Consider the following 14,097-nt stretch of genomic DNA (forward strand, 5'->3'; position numbering starts at 1 on the left):
GTCAGCGACAAGTTCCCTCATGACACAGTCAGCGACAAGTTCCCTCATGACACAGTCAGCGACAAGTTCCCTCATGACACAGTCAGCGACAAGTTCCCTCACGACACAGTCTTCCACTGTGGGACAGTAGAGCTCAGTTTGAATGAGGGAAAACACAGGAGGAGGGAGACACAACGAAGTGAAATCAGAAAACCATAGATGTTTGCATAGTGGCAACGTTTAGCACACTCACACACAGTGGATGAACATTACAGTCACACACACTCACACACACAACAACACCACACAACACACATACAGACAGTCTCAGTCTAACAAAAACAAAGAGATCATACCATGGAAAGTTGAGAAATCCCCCCCCCCCCCCCCCCCCCCCCCCCGTGTGGTTTTTGTTTGTACATTCAGGAAACATTCCAACTCCCTCACAAATGAGCTGTACTTCTTATTTACTTTTTTAAAGTTTAGTTCTAGTAGAGTTTTTACGGCGCTCGCAGCATCATAAGGTCATATGAGCGCCAGTTATTTACTTTCTACTTCCTCAAAGTGTGTAGGTTCATGGCCTTTACTGTCTGGGTCTGCCTGTCACCCAACATTGTCCAACATTGTATGGAGATATCCTAGAATTCCTCTACTCTCTGGGTCTGCCTGTCATCCAACATTGTCCAACATTGTGTGGAGATATCCAAGAATCCCCCCGGACCCCACAGGCTACATTTGTGAGTGAGGCTAGGGGAGGGTGAGCAGAGACAGCAGGCGAGTCAACGCAAGAAACAGTCTGATGCCTCTCATCCAACACAACACATGAGTGTCAGAGAAATAGAAACCACTGGGCAGCCCAGGCCATGGTGAGACAAAGCAGTAACTACGGTACAGCAGTAAGCTCATGGGATTATGTGGTCGCTTTTAAGGACAAGCGGGCTAACCCAGATTTTGGGGGTTTCCAGAAATCTTGACCTACACCAAAAGTGGGCATCGCCCTACCTATAGGCTATAGGAGAGGTTTGGTTTCATTGGTGTGCATTATAGTTGTTTGGTTATAGAGGAAAAACTCTCTTTGTCTTTTACAGAAACGGAACAAGGGGCACATACTTTACCTTCTATTTTCTCAAAACAGCATTTTCTGGACAGCCCCCGTGTGCTTACAAGCGACCATTTGTGAGTGGTGGCAACAAGACAAGTTACTCCTCGCAGTCTGCCAATATGGAAATATCCACCGAAAATCAACACAGGGGTCAAACTTGTAGATTTTTCAACTGATAACATTTTCTTCAAGTTAAACATGCCTTTCATTAGTTCATAAGATACAGTGCAGCTTCTCTATAACGACCTTCGATATAACGACATCCTCCGTAGAGCGATACGGTGCCCAGGTCCCGATTTTTTCCTTATATATATATATATATATATATATATCATTAGTACTTAGTAACTTTAGGTTGCCTCTGTATAACGACATTTTTTCTGGTCCCGACGATGTCGTTGTAGAGAGGCTGCACTGTATTACAAGTTGAAGAATATGGCATCAGTCTGCAAAAGGAAATATCCACTGAAAATCAACACAGGGGTCAAATTTGTAGATTTCCCAACAGATAACAAATTCTTCAAGTCCCACATGATGATGATGCCTTTCATCAGTTCACAAGACATTAGGTCCACAGGAAGAACCTTGTGTTGTCACCACCCGTCACGTTTTGGCAGCTCGTCATCTCAGCAGTAAACCGACTCGTCAACGAAAACCAGTGAGGAACAGCAATATTATATATATATATATATTATATATATATATATATATACTTAATAGAAGTATGTGCGTGTATACGTGATACAATTATTACATATATACCCACCACCCGGACATTCAGTGAATCCACACCCACAACACGAAGTATTAGAAGAGAAAAAAACCAACACGACGGGACCAACAAACCACAGTCTCAGGCTCAGAAGTAAACAACAGGGGACAGGAAGTGGAAGCCCATTGCCTCAAACCTGCTACAGTTGTCCCCAGACACATAAACTTGTTGTTGTTGTTGTGGTGGTGGTGATTGTTGTTGTTGTTGTTGTTGTTGTTGATGTTGTCAATGCTTTTATTGTTGTTATAGACGTCGTTGATGCTGTTGTTGATGATGTTGGTGTTGTTGTTGATGTTGTTGTTGTTGTTACTGATGTTGTTTTTATTGACATTGTTGTCGTTGCTGTGATGGTGATTGCATCCAGGAGCAGCATGCGCAGTAGAGGGATTGCATAAGCACGCTCATCTCATGGCACTCGGTGTGACTCGGGGGGAAGTCCACGACTTCCGTTGGGGAAACCGTCCCAAAGACTTCCAGTAGTTCAACGACCACAATTGTTAGAAAAACCCATAGATAGCTACAGCACAGCCTCTCTACAACGACCTTCGATAGAACCACATCCTCTGTATAGCGACACGGTGCCCAGGTCCTGATTTTATTTTTCCCTTATAGATATCATTAGTAATTTTTTGAGTTTACTCTCGATAACGACAACTCTCTATAACGATATAATGACAACTCTTGATAACCACAACTCTCTATAACGACATTTTTATCCAGTCCCGACCATGTCGTTATAGAGAGAGGCTGCACTGTACTACAATGATCATAGACTGGCCTCTCCTGACTTTATTTCCAGGAGCTCACCATCTGGCTCTGTTTGGAACCAACTGAAGGGTAAAGAGGGAAAAGTGACACACTCGACTATAGCCAGACAGCTGTGTGTTTGCCTTTCATCTGCGCCTCCACGGTGCGCATCAGCGCATGCAAGTGTTCCTGGGAGCAAAGACTGGCGGCCATGACAGTGCCCGATCTACGATATTGTAGTGCGAGTCTGTGGGGAAACCATCCCAAAGGGAGACAACTCATCGAAGACGAAATAACAAAACCGAGAGAACGAACACAAGCAAAAACAATAAATATATGTGGTACCCAAACCCAATAGTAGCAAGGTAAAAATATTTGAATAAGATGAACAAAAAAAGTTGTATATACATGAAGGTAGATGTAAAATCATTTATCAAATGACGTTGACAAAATGGGCCAAAATTAAATACTGATTAGGGGAAGGCTGTGGTGTTACCTGGCACACCCAGACGAGACAATATGGTGAGCTTAAGTACACGCGTTGAACGCATCGGAAACCGATGTCAAACGTGAATGGCAAACGGTGAATAGAACAGAGAGTCGTCTCACACGCAATAATCAAAGATTTTACATAACAAGATCGTTCATTCAGAAAAAAAAAGTGTCCGCGGAAGTCCGTGCAATGCATCAGATGTCCCTGCAGTCTTTGTTTTGAAGCTCTCTTTCGTTTCTCCAGAAGAAGAATAGGAATAGCACAGTTTGTTAGTTTCGCTTTTATTGTTTTTCACAGAAGTAGGGTAACTCTGCTCGCAAAGTCCGCGCTTTTTCAAAGAGGGCGCCATCGGATTTTGAGGACACTTTTTTACTTGGCTCAAAGAGAGGAGTGAACGATCTTGTTGTGTACGATCTTTGGCAATAAACAGACAACACAACAAAGTGGGAGTCATCTCTCACACAATCCAGCAGTTGGGAAATGAAAGAAAGGGAAAAACTCATGCCGAAAGTGGATTAACGTCAAGTAGCAAGTTATGGAGAGCAAAATGGTGAATAAAAAACATTACTGTAAAGCGCACAGAGCACGCATAGAGCATGCCGTACAGCGCACGCATAGAGCATGCCCTACAGCGCACGCATAGAGCATGCCGTACAGCGCACGCATAGAGCATGTCGTACAGAGCACACATAGAGCATGCCCTACAGCGCACACATAGAGCATGCCGTACAGCGCACGCATAGAGCATGTCGTACAGAGCACACATAGAGCATGCCCTACAGCGCACGCATAGAGCATGTCGTACAGCGCACACATAGAGTATGCCGTACAGCGCACGCATAGAGCATGCCGTACAGAGCACGCATAGAGCATGCCCTACAGCGCACGCATAGAGCATGTCGTACAGCGCACGCATAGAGCATGTCGTACAGCAGGGATATGTGCTAAATAAAAGCAATTATAACCAGCAATAAGCAAAGTGTGATGATGTATTTAAAACAAAACATGTAAATTCATGGTCCGCAAGAAGACTCGAACAGACTACCTTTTCTTTCTTCTTTCCCACATTTTGATTTTTTAAATTCACAAGAGCTGCTACCCCCCCCCCTCCCCCCAAACAAAAACCCCCAACCAAATATGCAATCAGAAATGTTCCAACCATTGTCATGATCTGAAGAAGTTCAAGCACAGGTCAAAGGAACAAATCTCTCCACACACACACACACACACACACACACACACACACACACACACACACACACACACACACACACAGGCAGCAGTAATACTTGTGGTTCTGTAGTCCCCAGCACAGTCCATAACTTTCTACACACACACACACATACATGATACAGGGCAAAATAAAAATAAATAGCCTGAATCACTTCCTGACTAGAAACAGCTGACTCTACAACTCTCAGCACAACACACACCCATCCCACCCAACAGTCGTCAACAACACCCACCCATCCACCCACAAGTGTCAACACCACACTTGGCAGCTTCGCAAACATTTCAAAGTTGTCTCATATGCTTTGAAATACTTTCATTTGAAAGCCCCTGCCTTCACAATCATTAACAGTTTAAACTGTGTTGATATCTTTATTGGTTAAAAAGTTATTGTGATTTTTCATACCTAACACCCACCCACCCACAAGTGTCGTCAACAACACACGACTCACACCCCCCTCCGGTTTTCAACAGTTGACAAGACCACATGGTTGAGCAAGAGTAAGTGTAAGGGTTCAACGCCCCTGTCAACACTATGAGGTTATTTCATGAAACGTCCATCTCCCATAGGACCCAGTCAAACAGGCCGAGATCCTTGACAACTCCACAAACCAGCCCAAGTCCAAGAACACCCAGTCTGGGATATGAACCAGGGCCATCCGCTCAGCCGTCCAGCATGATGTCAACTAAGCTACTGGCTTGAGGGTCGTCTGATGATTCAGTTGACGTCTGTCATTCTCAAAACACAAAAGTTTATGAGAAGACTGATGAACATCCACGGCTTGCTGCTGAAGGAACCGTTTTGCTTCTCCACCAAAGGAGAGACTTTTCAGAACTGAGCACAGCGCAGGACTTGAATTTTCAATTTCGGCGATTTCAGAAGAAATTCACGAATTGAAAGTCCTTGGTGAAACATTGAACGGGACACTCTAGCGTTGGAACACACGAATTGAAGTCCTTTGTGAAAGGTAGAAAGTGTAGAACGGGACACTCTAGCATTGGAACACACGAATTGAAGTCCTTTGTGAAAGGTAGAAAGTGTAGAAAGGGACACTCTAGCATTGGAACACACGAATTGAAGTCCTTTGTGAAAGGTAGAAAGTGTAGAACGGGACACTCTAGCATTGGAACACACGAATTGAAGTCCTTTGTGAAAGGTAGAAAGTGTAGAAAGGGACACTCTAGCATTGGAACACACGAATTGAAGTCCTTTGTGAAAGGTAGAAAGTGTAGAACGGGACACTCTAGCATTGGAACACACGAATTGAAGTCCTTTGTGAAAGGTAGAAAGTGTAGAACGGGACACTACAGCATTGGAACACACGAATTGAAGTCCTTTGTGAAAGGTAGAAAGTGTAGAACGGGACACTGCAGCACTGGAACACATGACATTGGACAACTCAAAGTGTCAAGTCAAAATGTTGGCAAAACAAGAAAATGGCCCAAAGAGCATGTGGAATAACCCATGATGTACATGGGAGATCTGGTCCTTGTACTAAACTTTCACGGGAACAACTCCACTCAGGCCAATCAGACACGGACAAAAATAGCTCGCCTCACGGCAGACAGACAAACATCGAGGGTTTCCTTCAGCAGCGGTAGCTCTACATGTGGACTCAGCAACAAACACTGCGGTGAGGACAGCTTTGCCTGTGCTAGTTTTTGTTTCAGGAAGGTTTTACGGCGCTCACAACTGCATAAGGTCATATGAGCGCCAAGGGGTGGATGCCAACACAGAAGTTTGTGGTAGTTTACATCAGTGCAAAGTCAGAAAAAGATATTAACAAATAAATCTTTCACTTCCTCCAAACTTCTCAATGAAGACACAGGACAATAAAAAACCCAACTGCCCCTCGGTAACTGTAAATAAAATATTGCAGACGTGGGCAGTATTCTAAGAGCAATGGAAATGTTCTTAAATTAGAGCCATAATATCAGCAGTGGTCCTTCTCTGTGTCATGATGAACACATTACACGCGTGCTTACAGTCTTTGCTAATACACATTCAAACCCAGCATGAACCTGAAAAACTTAAACATATTCATCACACACTCTTCTGAATGGTAGTAATATCCTCAGGGACTATTTCAGTTAATAACACACTACTACTGTTGTCGCGTTCCAAGAAAACTGGAAGCATCTGACTAAAATCATTTGTTATCCCGAGTTGGGGCTACAAATTGTCCCCCAAATTATGCATTGCTGACATTGATAAATACAGTAGGAGAAGAAATGATATCATAAATGCCCAATATACAAACAAACATGGAAGCTGTTAATTAATTAAGGCAAATAACGTAATGTTATGTCATCAATCAAACAAAAACATCTGTTGAAACGATAAAACCGTGCGCAGTACTCATGACTCCAAGATCACTGTCATTTCATCAACCTTCCTTCCTTCCTTCCTTCGTTTCAGGCTCCAAGAGAGACAACTGCAGCGACATCAGCAGCAATTTTCACGTGATTTTTCCCACTACAACCAAGTGTAACAACCGTGTCCAATATTGAGGACACCATGTCGTAAACTGAACCAATATCTTGGCACCCATAAAAATATAGGACACCGGACCCAAATAAAATTTTAGTTTGGTTTCTCTACTCAGCTGACAACTTTTTATTCTTCTCCCTTTTGGTTGACGACATCAGCCGATCTCCCACTTGTCCCACACAGGCACTCGCAGCTCGCCCACAGGACAACCCGGCAAAACAACACAACGTGCTGTACCACCATTATTGTCATTATCCATTAATCCATTATCATTTCCTTGATAGATCATCAAATATTCCAGTGGTAATCCACTACCATTATTATTAATATTATTACAATCACTGTCAACAAATTATTGCATACCGTCAAGGCAGGAAGCAGTCAGTGCAGAGATAGGATGTCCACGCCCCCCCCCCCCCCTGGCCTCGCCTGATAGAAAATCTGTTACATCAACACAATCCATTACTGTTCTAATTATCATTATTAATCCATCATCATTGTTATCATTATTATCCCTCTCATCATCATTAATCCACTATCATTCTCATCATTATAATCAATAAATTATGGCGTAAACCCGTGGTGTGGCACAAAGCAGTCAGTACGGACGTTGGATATCCGGCCCTCCCCCGCCCACTCACCACGTGAGATCTCGGCCAGCGACATAGACGTTCACTCGCTGACCGCAGGGACAGGTGAGGTAGGGGTCAAGGTCGGGCCGGGGATTTCTCGGACCCTGAAAGCATCTGACTGTTCTCTGTGCCACAGCTGAAAAGCTTTTAAAAATTTTAATGTACATTTTTTTTTTTTTACGGCCCCTACAATTTAGATCATTTAATTTTCCGACCCAGTAAAGATCATCCCCACTCGGGAATCAAACTCGGGTCTCCTATGTTCACAAGCGAACCATCTACCCACTACACCACAAACCCTGGTGTGCCACTGTTAGTGCAGGTGGGAAAAAAAGGGAGCATTAGATCAACATATCGCCTCCAAAATATTTTGCTGTCTGGCAGGTAATTGTTATAATTTCGTGAAAAGATGGTTTAAAAATACCAATCACTACCCCAGTGACCCCACCGCCCATCGAAATGACCAAATCGCCCACTAGTGGGATATGTCTCCCTGGCTGGCAATCACTGGTCTTCTTACTATGTCCAATATCATATCTATATATAACTTTTAAAGATCTAAGATAAATTCCTGCATGTGGTTTGAAATATGCATCATGTGACATATGGTATTATGGTCAGTTCATATTGTTCTCGTCATATTGAAATACTATTATGAAAGTAATATATAATTAAAACTCTATGTATATGTGCATGTGTTTCATCATTCCCGTAAAACCACATAAAATTTCTCGCAAGGACAATAAATTCTTATCTTACCTTATCTTATGTTATCTTAAAGCTTTCAACGTTAAGTAACCATTCCCAAAAAGGACAACAGCTTTGTTGAGCTTATTGGCTCGTCCAACAGCAACAGCTGACGACAACAGCAACAGCTGATGATGACAACAGCAACAACAGACAGCAGTGTTTGATGATAGACCAGCGAGAGTCCATCAGTCCATCCCCGTCCTTCCCTCATTCACGTGTTCTTCCCTCCCCCCCACACCCTCCTCCCCTCCCCCCAACCCCTCCCTCTCCCCCATCCAGTGTCCTATCTGTCCTTGTTGAGGGAAAAGGACCACTTCTGAGCGGGCGAGCCGTTGCAGCGGTTGGCCAGGATTCCCTGGGTCTTCCACTCGGAGCTGTCCAGGCACAGGTTGGACTTGGCGTGTTTGAGCTGGTCCTTGCTGCCTGTTTGGCTGAACACCTGTGTACAGACAGGGGAGGCGAGGTTAGTGTGCGACAGACAGACAGACAGACACACACACACAGACACACACACACTCACACACAGACACACACACACTCACACTGTTTGGCTGAACACCTGTGTGTACAGAGAGGGGAGGCGGGGTTAGTGTGTGACAGACAGACAGACAGACAGACAGACACACACACACACACACACACACACACAGGTTGGACTTGGAGTGATTAAGCTGGTCTTTGCTGCCTGTTTGGCTGAACACCTGTGGGAACGTACGACAGACAGACAGACAGACGGACGGACGGACAGACAGACGGACGGACGGACTGACAGGCAGAAAGACAGACAGACAGACAGGGCTGAACACCTGGGTGGACATACAGGGGACACAGGGTCAATACACACTCATACTTAATACTAATACCGTGCTGTGACCGTGTACGTGCGTACGTACCTGCAGGTTGTTGTTGTGGCGACACTGGAAGAGCTTGACCACACTGCCCGGCTTGGTGCCCACCAGGGTGAGGCACAGGTCCAGGTGCTTGATCTGACCCTCCTTGCTCAGGGAGAACTCCTGCACAGATGGAAAGGACAGAGTTACCATTGGTGAGATGTGGTGGAAAGAACAGTCTCTGTCCGGAGACGTCTCCAACGGAGATAGACCAATCAAAATGCCTGTGCCTCAGGACCAAGTAAAAAAAAATCTGGGGGGTTACAGGGGGCACCCTGTTTTAACCCATAATTTGATATTTTGCAGTCAGGCTTGACATTTTTTGGAAAATAATTGACTTGCGACAGTTTTAGTGGCTATATGTGTGATCTGCAGCAAACAATACACAGTTTGACCCCCCAAAGCAGTGCATCTGTGTGCGGGAGTACGTCTCCAAATAGTTCCTGGGTGCTCGCCGGAGATTTCGCAGAATATTTTCTGCCTTGGGAAAGGGGTGATTCAGTACGAGACCCCCCATATCCCCCCCCTCCCCCCAACAACAAAAAAATACATGTCAGTTTACACAAAAGCACTGGTAGAACAAGACCTTTTTTGTCCATTTATAAACACATTTCCGGGTGGACTTTACTGAAAAACATTTTTAAAAAAGAAAAAAATGTAAATTCGTAGTTTCCAAGGAAGCATTAGAATTCATCAAATTAATGTTAATTTTCCCTCTGTCACAAGGCGATCCTCACCATGTTCAATCACAAAGATCTCCACTTCTATTCAAGATACAGGTGTATTGTTCATCAAAAGCAAGACAAATGAACAAGTTTTCAGACAATGCCAATAACTTCATAATAATATGACAAGAAATTTTTGAGGGCCTGATTCCATCGTGTCATAACACAAGAGTGTGGCAAAATCTTACAGTTTCAGAAATCCATATTTCCAGATTTATCACCCCAAAAATGGTGATCTGTGCAAAGCAGACCTGCCACTCTATGAAATCTAAAAATCAGGATTTCTGAGTTAAAAAATCAGGATCTGGTGAAAAAAATCGGGATCAACGGCAAATCAGTCATAAAGGGCACTGGGGAAGGCGGGGAGGGGGGGGGGTGTCCTGGTTCCCTTTTAAGAGGCAAGTATGCAAGGCAAAACTTTGACAGCATATATGTACTCGAGTCGAAGTTAAATAGACTGGGGGAGCGAAGGTCGCAGTGATGCTGAAACACTCGTAGTCTTGAAAATAGCTGACACGTAACTCGAATCATCCACGCAAAACGCCCGCGTTTTAAAACAACGTTTGACTTCCATCACATCGAAAAAAAGATCGCGCCAAGGTTGTTCATTTTTTTTTCTTATTCCTTTCCCCTTAATTAGTACCTGTATCACGGCACGCACTTTAAGCCCAAATGTCAAAACAATACCCCCACCCCCTCCCCCCGGTCGTCCACACTGGTTAAGTCCCGAAAAAACACCTCGACCAACGCGACCGGTGTGAATGAACTTTGTTGACCCCGACAACCGACGGTCCCCGACACACGCGCAACTCACCACATGTACGAGGTCATGTCATGTGATGCGAGTGAGCGTTTGAAACTAGGTCGATTTTAGTTTAAATAACGTACGTTAGCCATGTACTAGACCTAGATTCAGCATAGATGCTTTAGAAAATAGCGTTCCAAGTTCCTGCAGATAAAAAGTCCAATCGGTGTTTCCAAGCAAAAGAGATTGCAGAACTTTTTATATTTTTTGGTAAGAATCAGACGCAACAGACGCAACCACGAAAAATCAGGATACTGGCGATCGAAATCGGGAAAATCGGGATGCTTGAGATTGGGGCAAAAAATCGGGATATCCCGATTAAATCGGGATGAGTGGCAGGTCTGGCAAAGGTACACAGTCCATTACCTGGTTCCCGCCTGCGTTGTGACACTGGTACAGCCCCAGCGTGCCGTCGGCGAAGTGGCCCATGGTGTCCATGCACTGACTGTCCTGACGAATGCTGCCGAACGCCACGTCCTGAGAGTTGGGGACCCTGGCAGACAGAGGCAACAATAGATAACAATAGAAATAGCTCATATCCAGCATTTGTACCACACAAATTACAGCTCAGCAGCCAGCTCTATGCGCATTACGGTCGATATTATTACCTCAGCTAACCTGATAGTATTCAGAGACAATCACAACTTCTTTAGTGTAAGTAGAGGTTTTACGGCGCTCGCAACTGCATAAGGTCATATGAGCGCCAGAAGATTAGAGGTGTTACAAGAGAGTAACAAACATAAAAAAGAAGGAGGGGAGAAAAGGACGATAGGTGTTTGATAGGAAAGAAGAAGCAAACTACACCAGAGCCACACTCACTTGAGTTCTGGGTAGACGTTCTCCAGGAACCACTTGAACGGCTTGCACTGTAACGTCTCCCTCAGCTTGAGCCTCTCCGAGATGCTGAAACACAAGACAATCACAGCCGGGGTAGGATAAGAGTTAAGTACAGTTTGGAATAAACCTCCCTACAGACCGGGCATGGGTGAACTACGGCCTGCCAGCAGTTTGTCCAGCCCACAAGTTGACCCAGAAAGTAATACTCAACTCTCTATCTCCGAGGGGGGTAAACCCATTATGCCGAGGCCCTTTTCTGGTTTTAAATAATCTAAAAATGACGAAAACGTCACTAAATTGGTAATTAAATACTAACAAGTGAACCTATTTTGATACTTCTTCACCTAATGAATGAAATCCGGATAAAGAGACCAGTTTTCAGCGATTGCAGAAAAATAATTTGATACCAAAGCCGTCGTAAAGGAATGGGCCTGAGCCGCTACCAGCGACTCACTGGCACAGCGGTTCCGACCACAAGCTTCTGAGAACGGCTTGACGGAGATAAAGAGCTAATGGGTCCCGTGTTGATAATTGATCAAAACAAAATTGTTCTTCAAAATAAAAACCAATAGTTTCTGGCAAGGCTGGATACCACAGATCTACTATCTTACCTCACGAAATGACCTGTGAGTGACATTATTATGCTACGGTGTCAGTTTTAGTCTCACTTCTGTCACCTGTCCCAGACAATCAGCTGTACAAACGACCACTCCCCGCTTCTCCCCTGGTGGTTCTCTCTGTCTTACAATGACACTGTCCAAGACATCCACCTCTCTTTGTTAAGTTTTAGTAAGCGTTTTACGGCACTTGCAACACAATAAGGTCATATAAGTGCAGAAGTTTAGAGGTGTTACAAGTGAGTAACAAACACAAAAAAGAAGGGGAGATAAGGACGATAGAGGTTTGATAGGAAAGAAGGAACAGACCACACCAGAGCACCCACCAACCACCTACTTCCACATCTCTAAGACAAACCAAAAGCTTCTAATTCTGCATTATACAGCTCTTGAACCTTCCAGAGATTAAACCTTATATAAATTCTCATTATTACTTTTCATCATCATCCAGTGCCAGATCTACGACAGACATCGGCGATCATGGTTCTCCATTCATTCCTTTGCTCGGACGCTCTTAAAAAAGCTACGTTTCCCTGACCTTTCCCTGTTACCCATTTGTTTAGGTTCACTAAGTAGGTTGCTCTGGGCCTTCCCCTGCCTCGTTTGCCTTCTGTTTTGCCAGTGAGAGCTAGGTGTTCAAGACCCAAATGTCAATTCAGGTGTCTCAAAAACTGCAATAGTAGTTTCCTGATTGTTTTTAACAGTGAGTGTCCCACGCGGGCTTCATCAAGCACTACCTCATTTGATTTCTTTTCCTTCCACGATATTCTCAGCAGTCTCTTAAGAAACTACATTTCTTTTATTACTTTTAATGACTGCTATTATTACTTTTTTTTATCATCATCATCATCATTATATTAACCACTTTTCAGCTGGACAACAGGTGTCCGTCTAGGACAGCTACGACAGTACTGTGTAAACAACTCAAGGAAAAGCGTGTGACTCACTCTCCCACGTTGACGTGTCTCGCAGACGGCACAGCGGCAAAGTAAAACTGTTTGTAGTCGTCCATCCATACTTCTGCCGCTCGCTTGGTGTTCCTGAGGGAGGAAAAGATAAATAAATAAATAATAATAATGATAACAATAATAAAGTTATTCTACTTGATCTCAGAGACGGTCACTATACACAAGATTGTTTTCACTCTCTTTTTAGCTATTAGTGTTTTTCCCAATTTGTCAGTATATTTTCCCATATCCAGTCTTCAAAAGTTTTCATAGTCTTCCTTCAGCACCGGCGTGTCCATTACTAAAAAACGGTGAAAATGTATTTACCTGTACAAAAGCAGATTTAATCATAATAATATATAACATTTATATAGCTCATTTCCAAAAAAGTAGCTCAATGCGCTTTACATTGGAATACCCATTTTTCAAAACCTTTCTTACTACTTCTTCTCATGCAATATATATTAATGCACACACACACACACACACACAGACCATTTTCATCCAGACATAGGAACAGAACAACTATAATGAAAAATAACGTTAAAGGCTTATGAAGGATTTCCGTACTTAAACCTTCAAAAATGTATTAATGCATGTTTTTACGAATTGGTTGACAGCTATGCATAAGGTAACAGAAGCCAGAAAAAGAAAGCAAGTAGGCTACTGACCTGGCGAAGATCTGTCCGCTGCCCCCTGGGAAGGTGTAGGGGTGCTGTTTCCGGAACACATGACCCACGCGGCTACACGGGATGATCTCAAGGTTGCCGTGACATTGCCACACACGGAAGGAGATTTCTGTCACAGAGACAAAATTACATATGTAGTGGGTTGGTTTTTTTTTTACAGTAGAGGGTTTTACGGCGCTCGCAACTGCATAAGGTCATATGAGCGCCAATGGGGTGGGTGTCAACAGAGAAGTCTTTACAGGGAATCAGACTTAGACTGCTCACCTCTCTAGCTTCAACAGCACAAGGTGTGCTTCAACTATCAGGGCACCCCAAAATAGCAGGTCACAAGAGAGTGACAAACATATAAAAGAAGTAGAGGAAAATGACAATAGCAAGGATCAGGAAAGAA

General features: G+C 43.8%; 1 protein-coding gene across 1 annotated transcript in view; it reads right to left on the minus strand.

Moving 5' to 3' along the window:
• Nucleotides 1–7,272: 7,272 nt before the first annotated feature.
• The window catches only part of LOC101856906 (polypeptide N-acetylgalactosaminyltransferase 2), a gene marked incomplete in the record, with an annotated part of 65,684 nt that continues 58,859 nt past the window's right edge, over nt 7,273–14,097 (minus strand). The window contains 6 exon segments of the mRNA XM_013084269.2: nt 7,273–8,635; nt 9,090–9,209; nt 10,983–11,109; nt 11,436–11,519; nt 13,018–13,110; nt 13,689–13,815. Of these exon segments, the coding sequence (XP_012939723.1) occupies nt 8,480–8,635; nt 9,090–9,209; nt 10,983–11,109; nt 11,436–11,519; nt 13,018–13,110; nt 13,689–13,815 (707 nt within the window).

The sequence above is a fragment of the Aplysia californica genome, unplaced genomic scaffold, assembly GCF_000002075.1.
Source record: "Aplysia californica isolate F4 #8 unplaced genomic scaffold, AplCal3.0 scaffold00282, whole genome shotgun sequence".
In the NCBI taxonomy this organism is placed as follows: Eukaryota; Metazoa; Mollusca; class Gastropoda; order Aplysiida; family Aplysiidae; genus Aplysia; species Aplysia californica.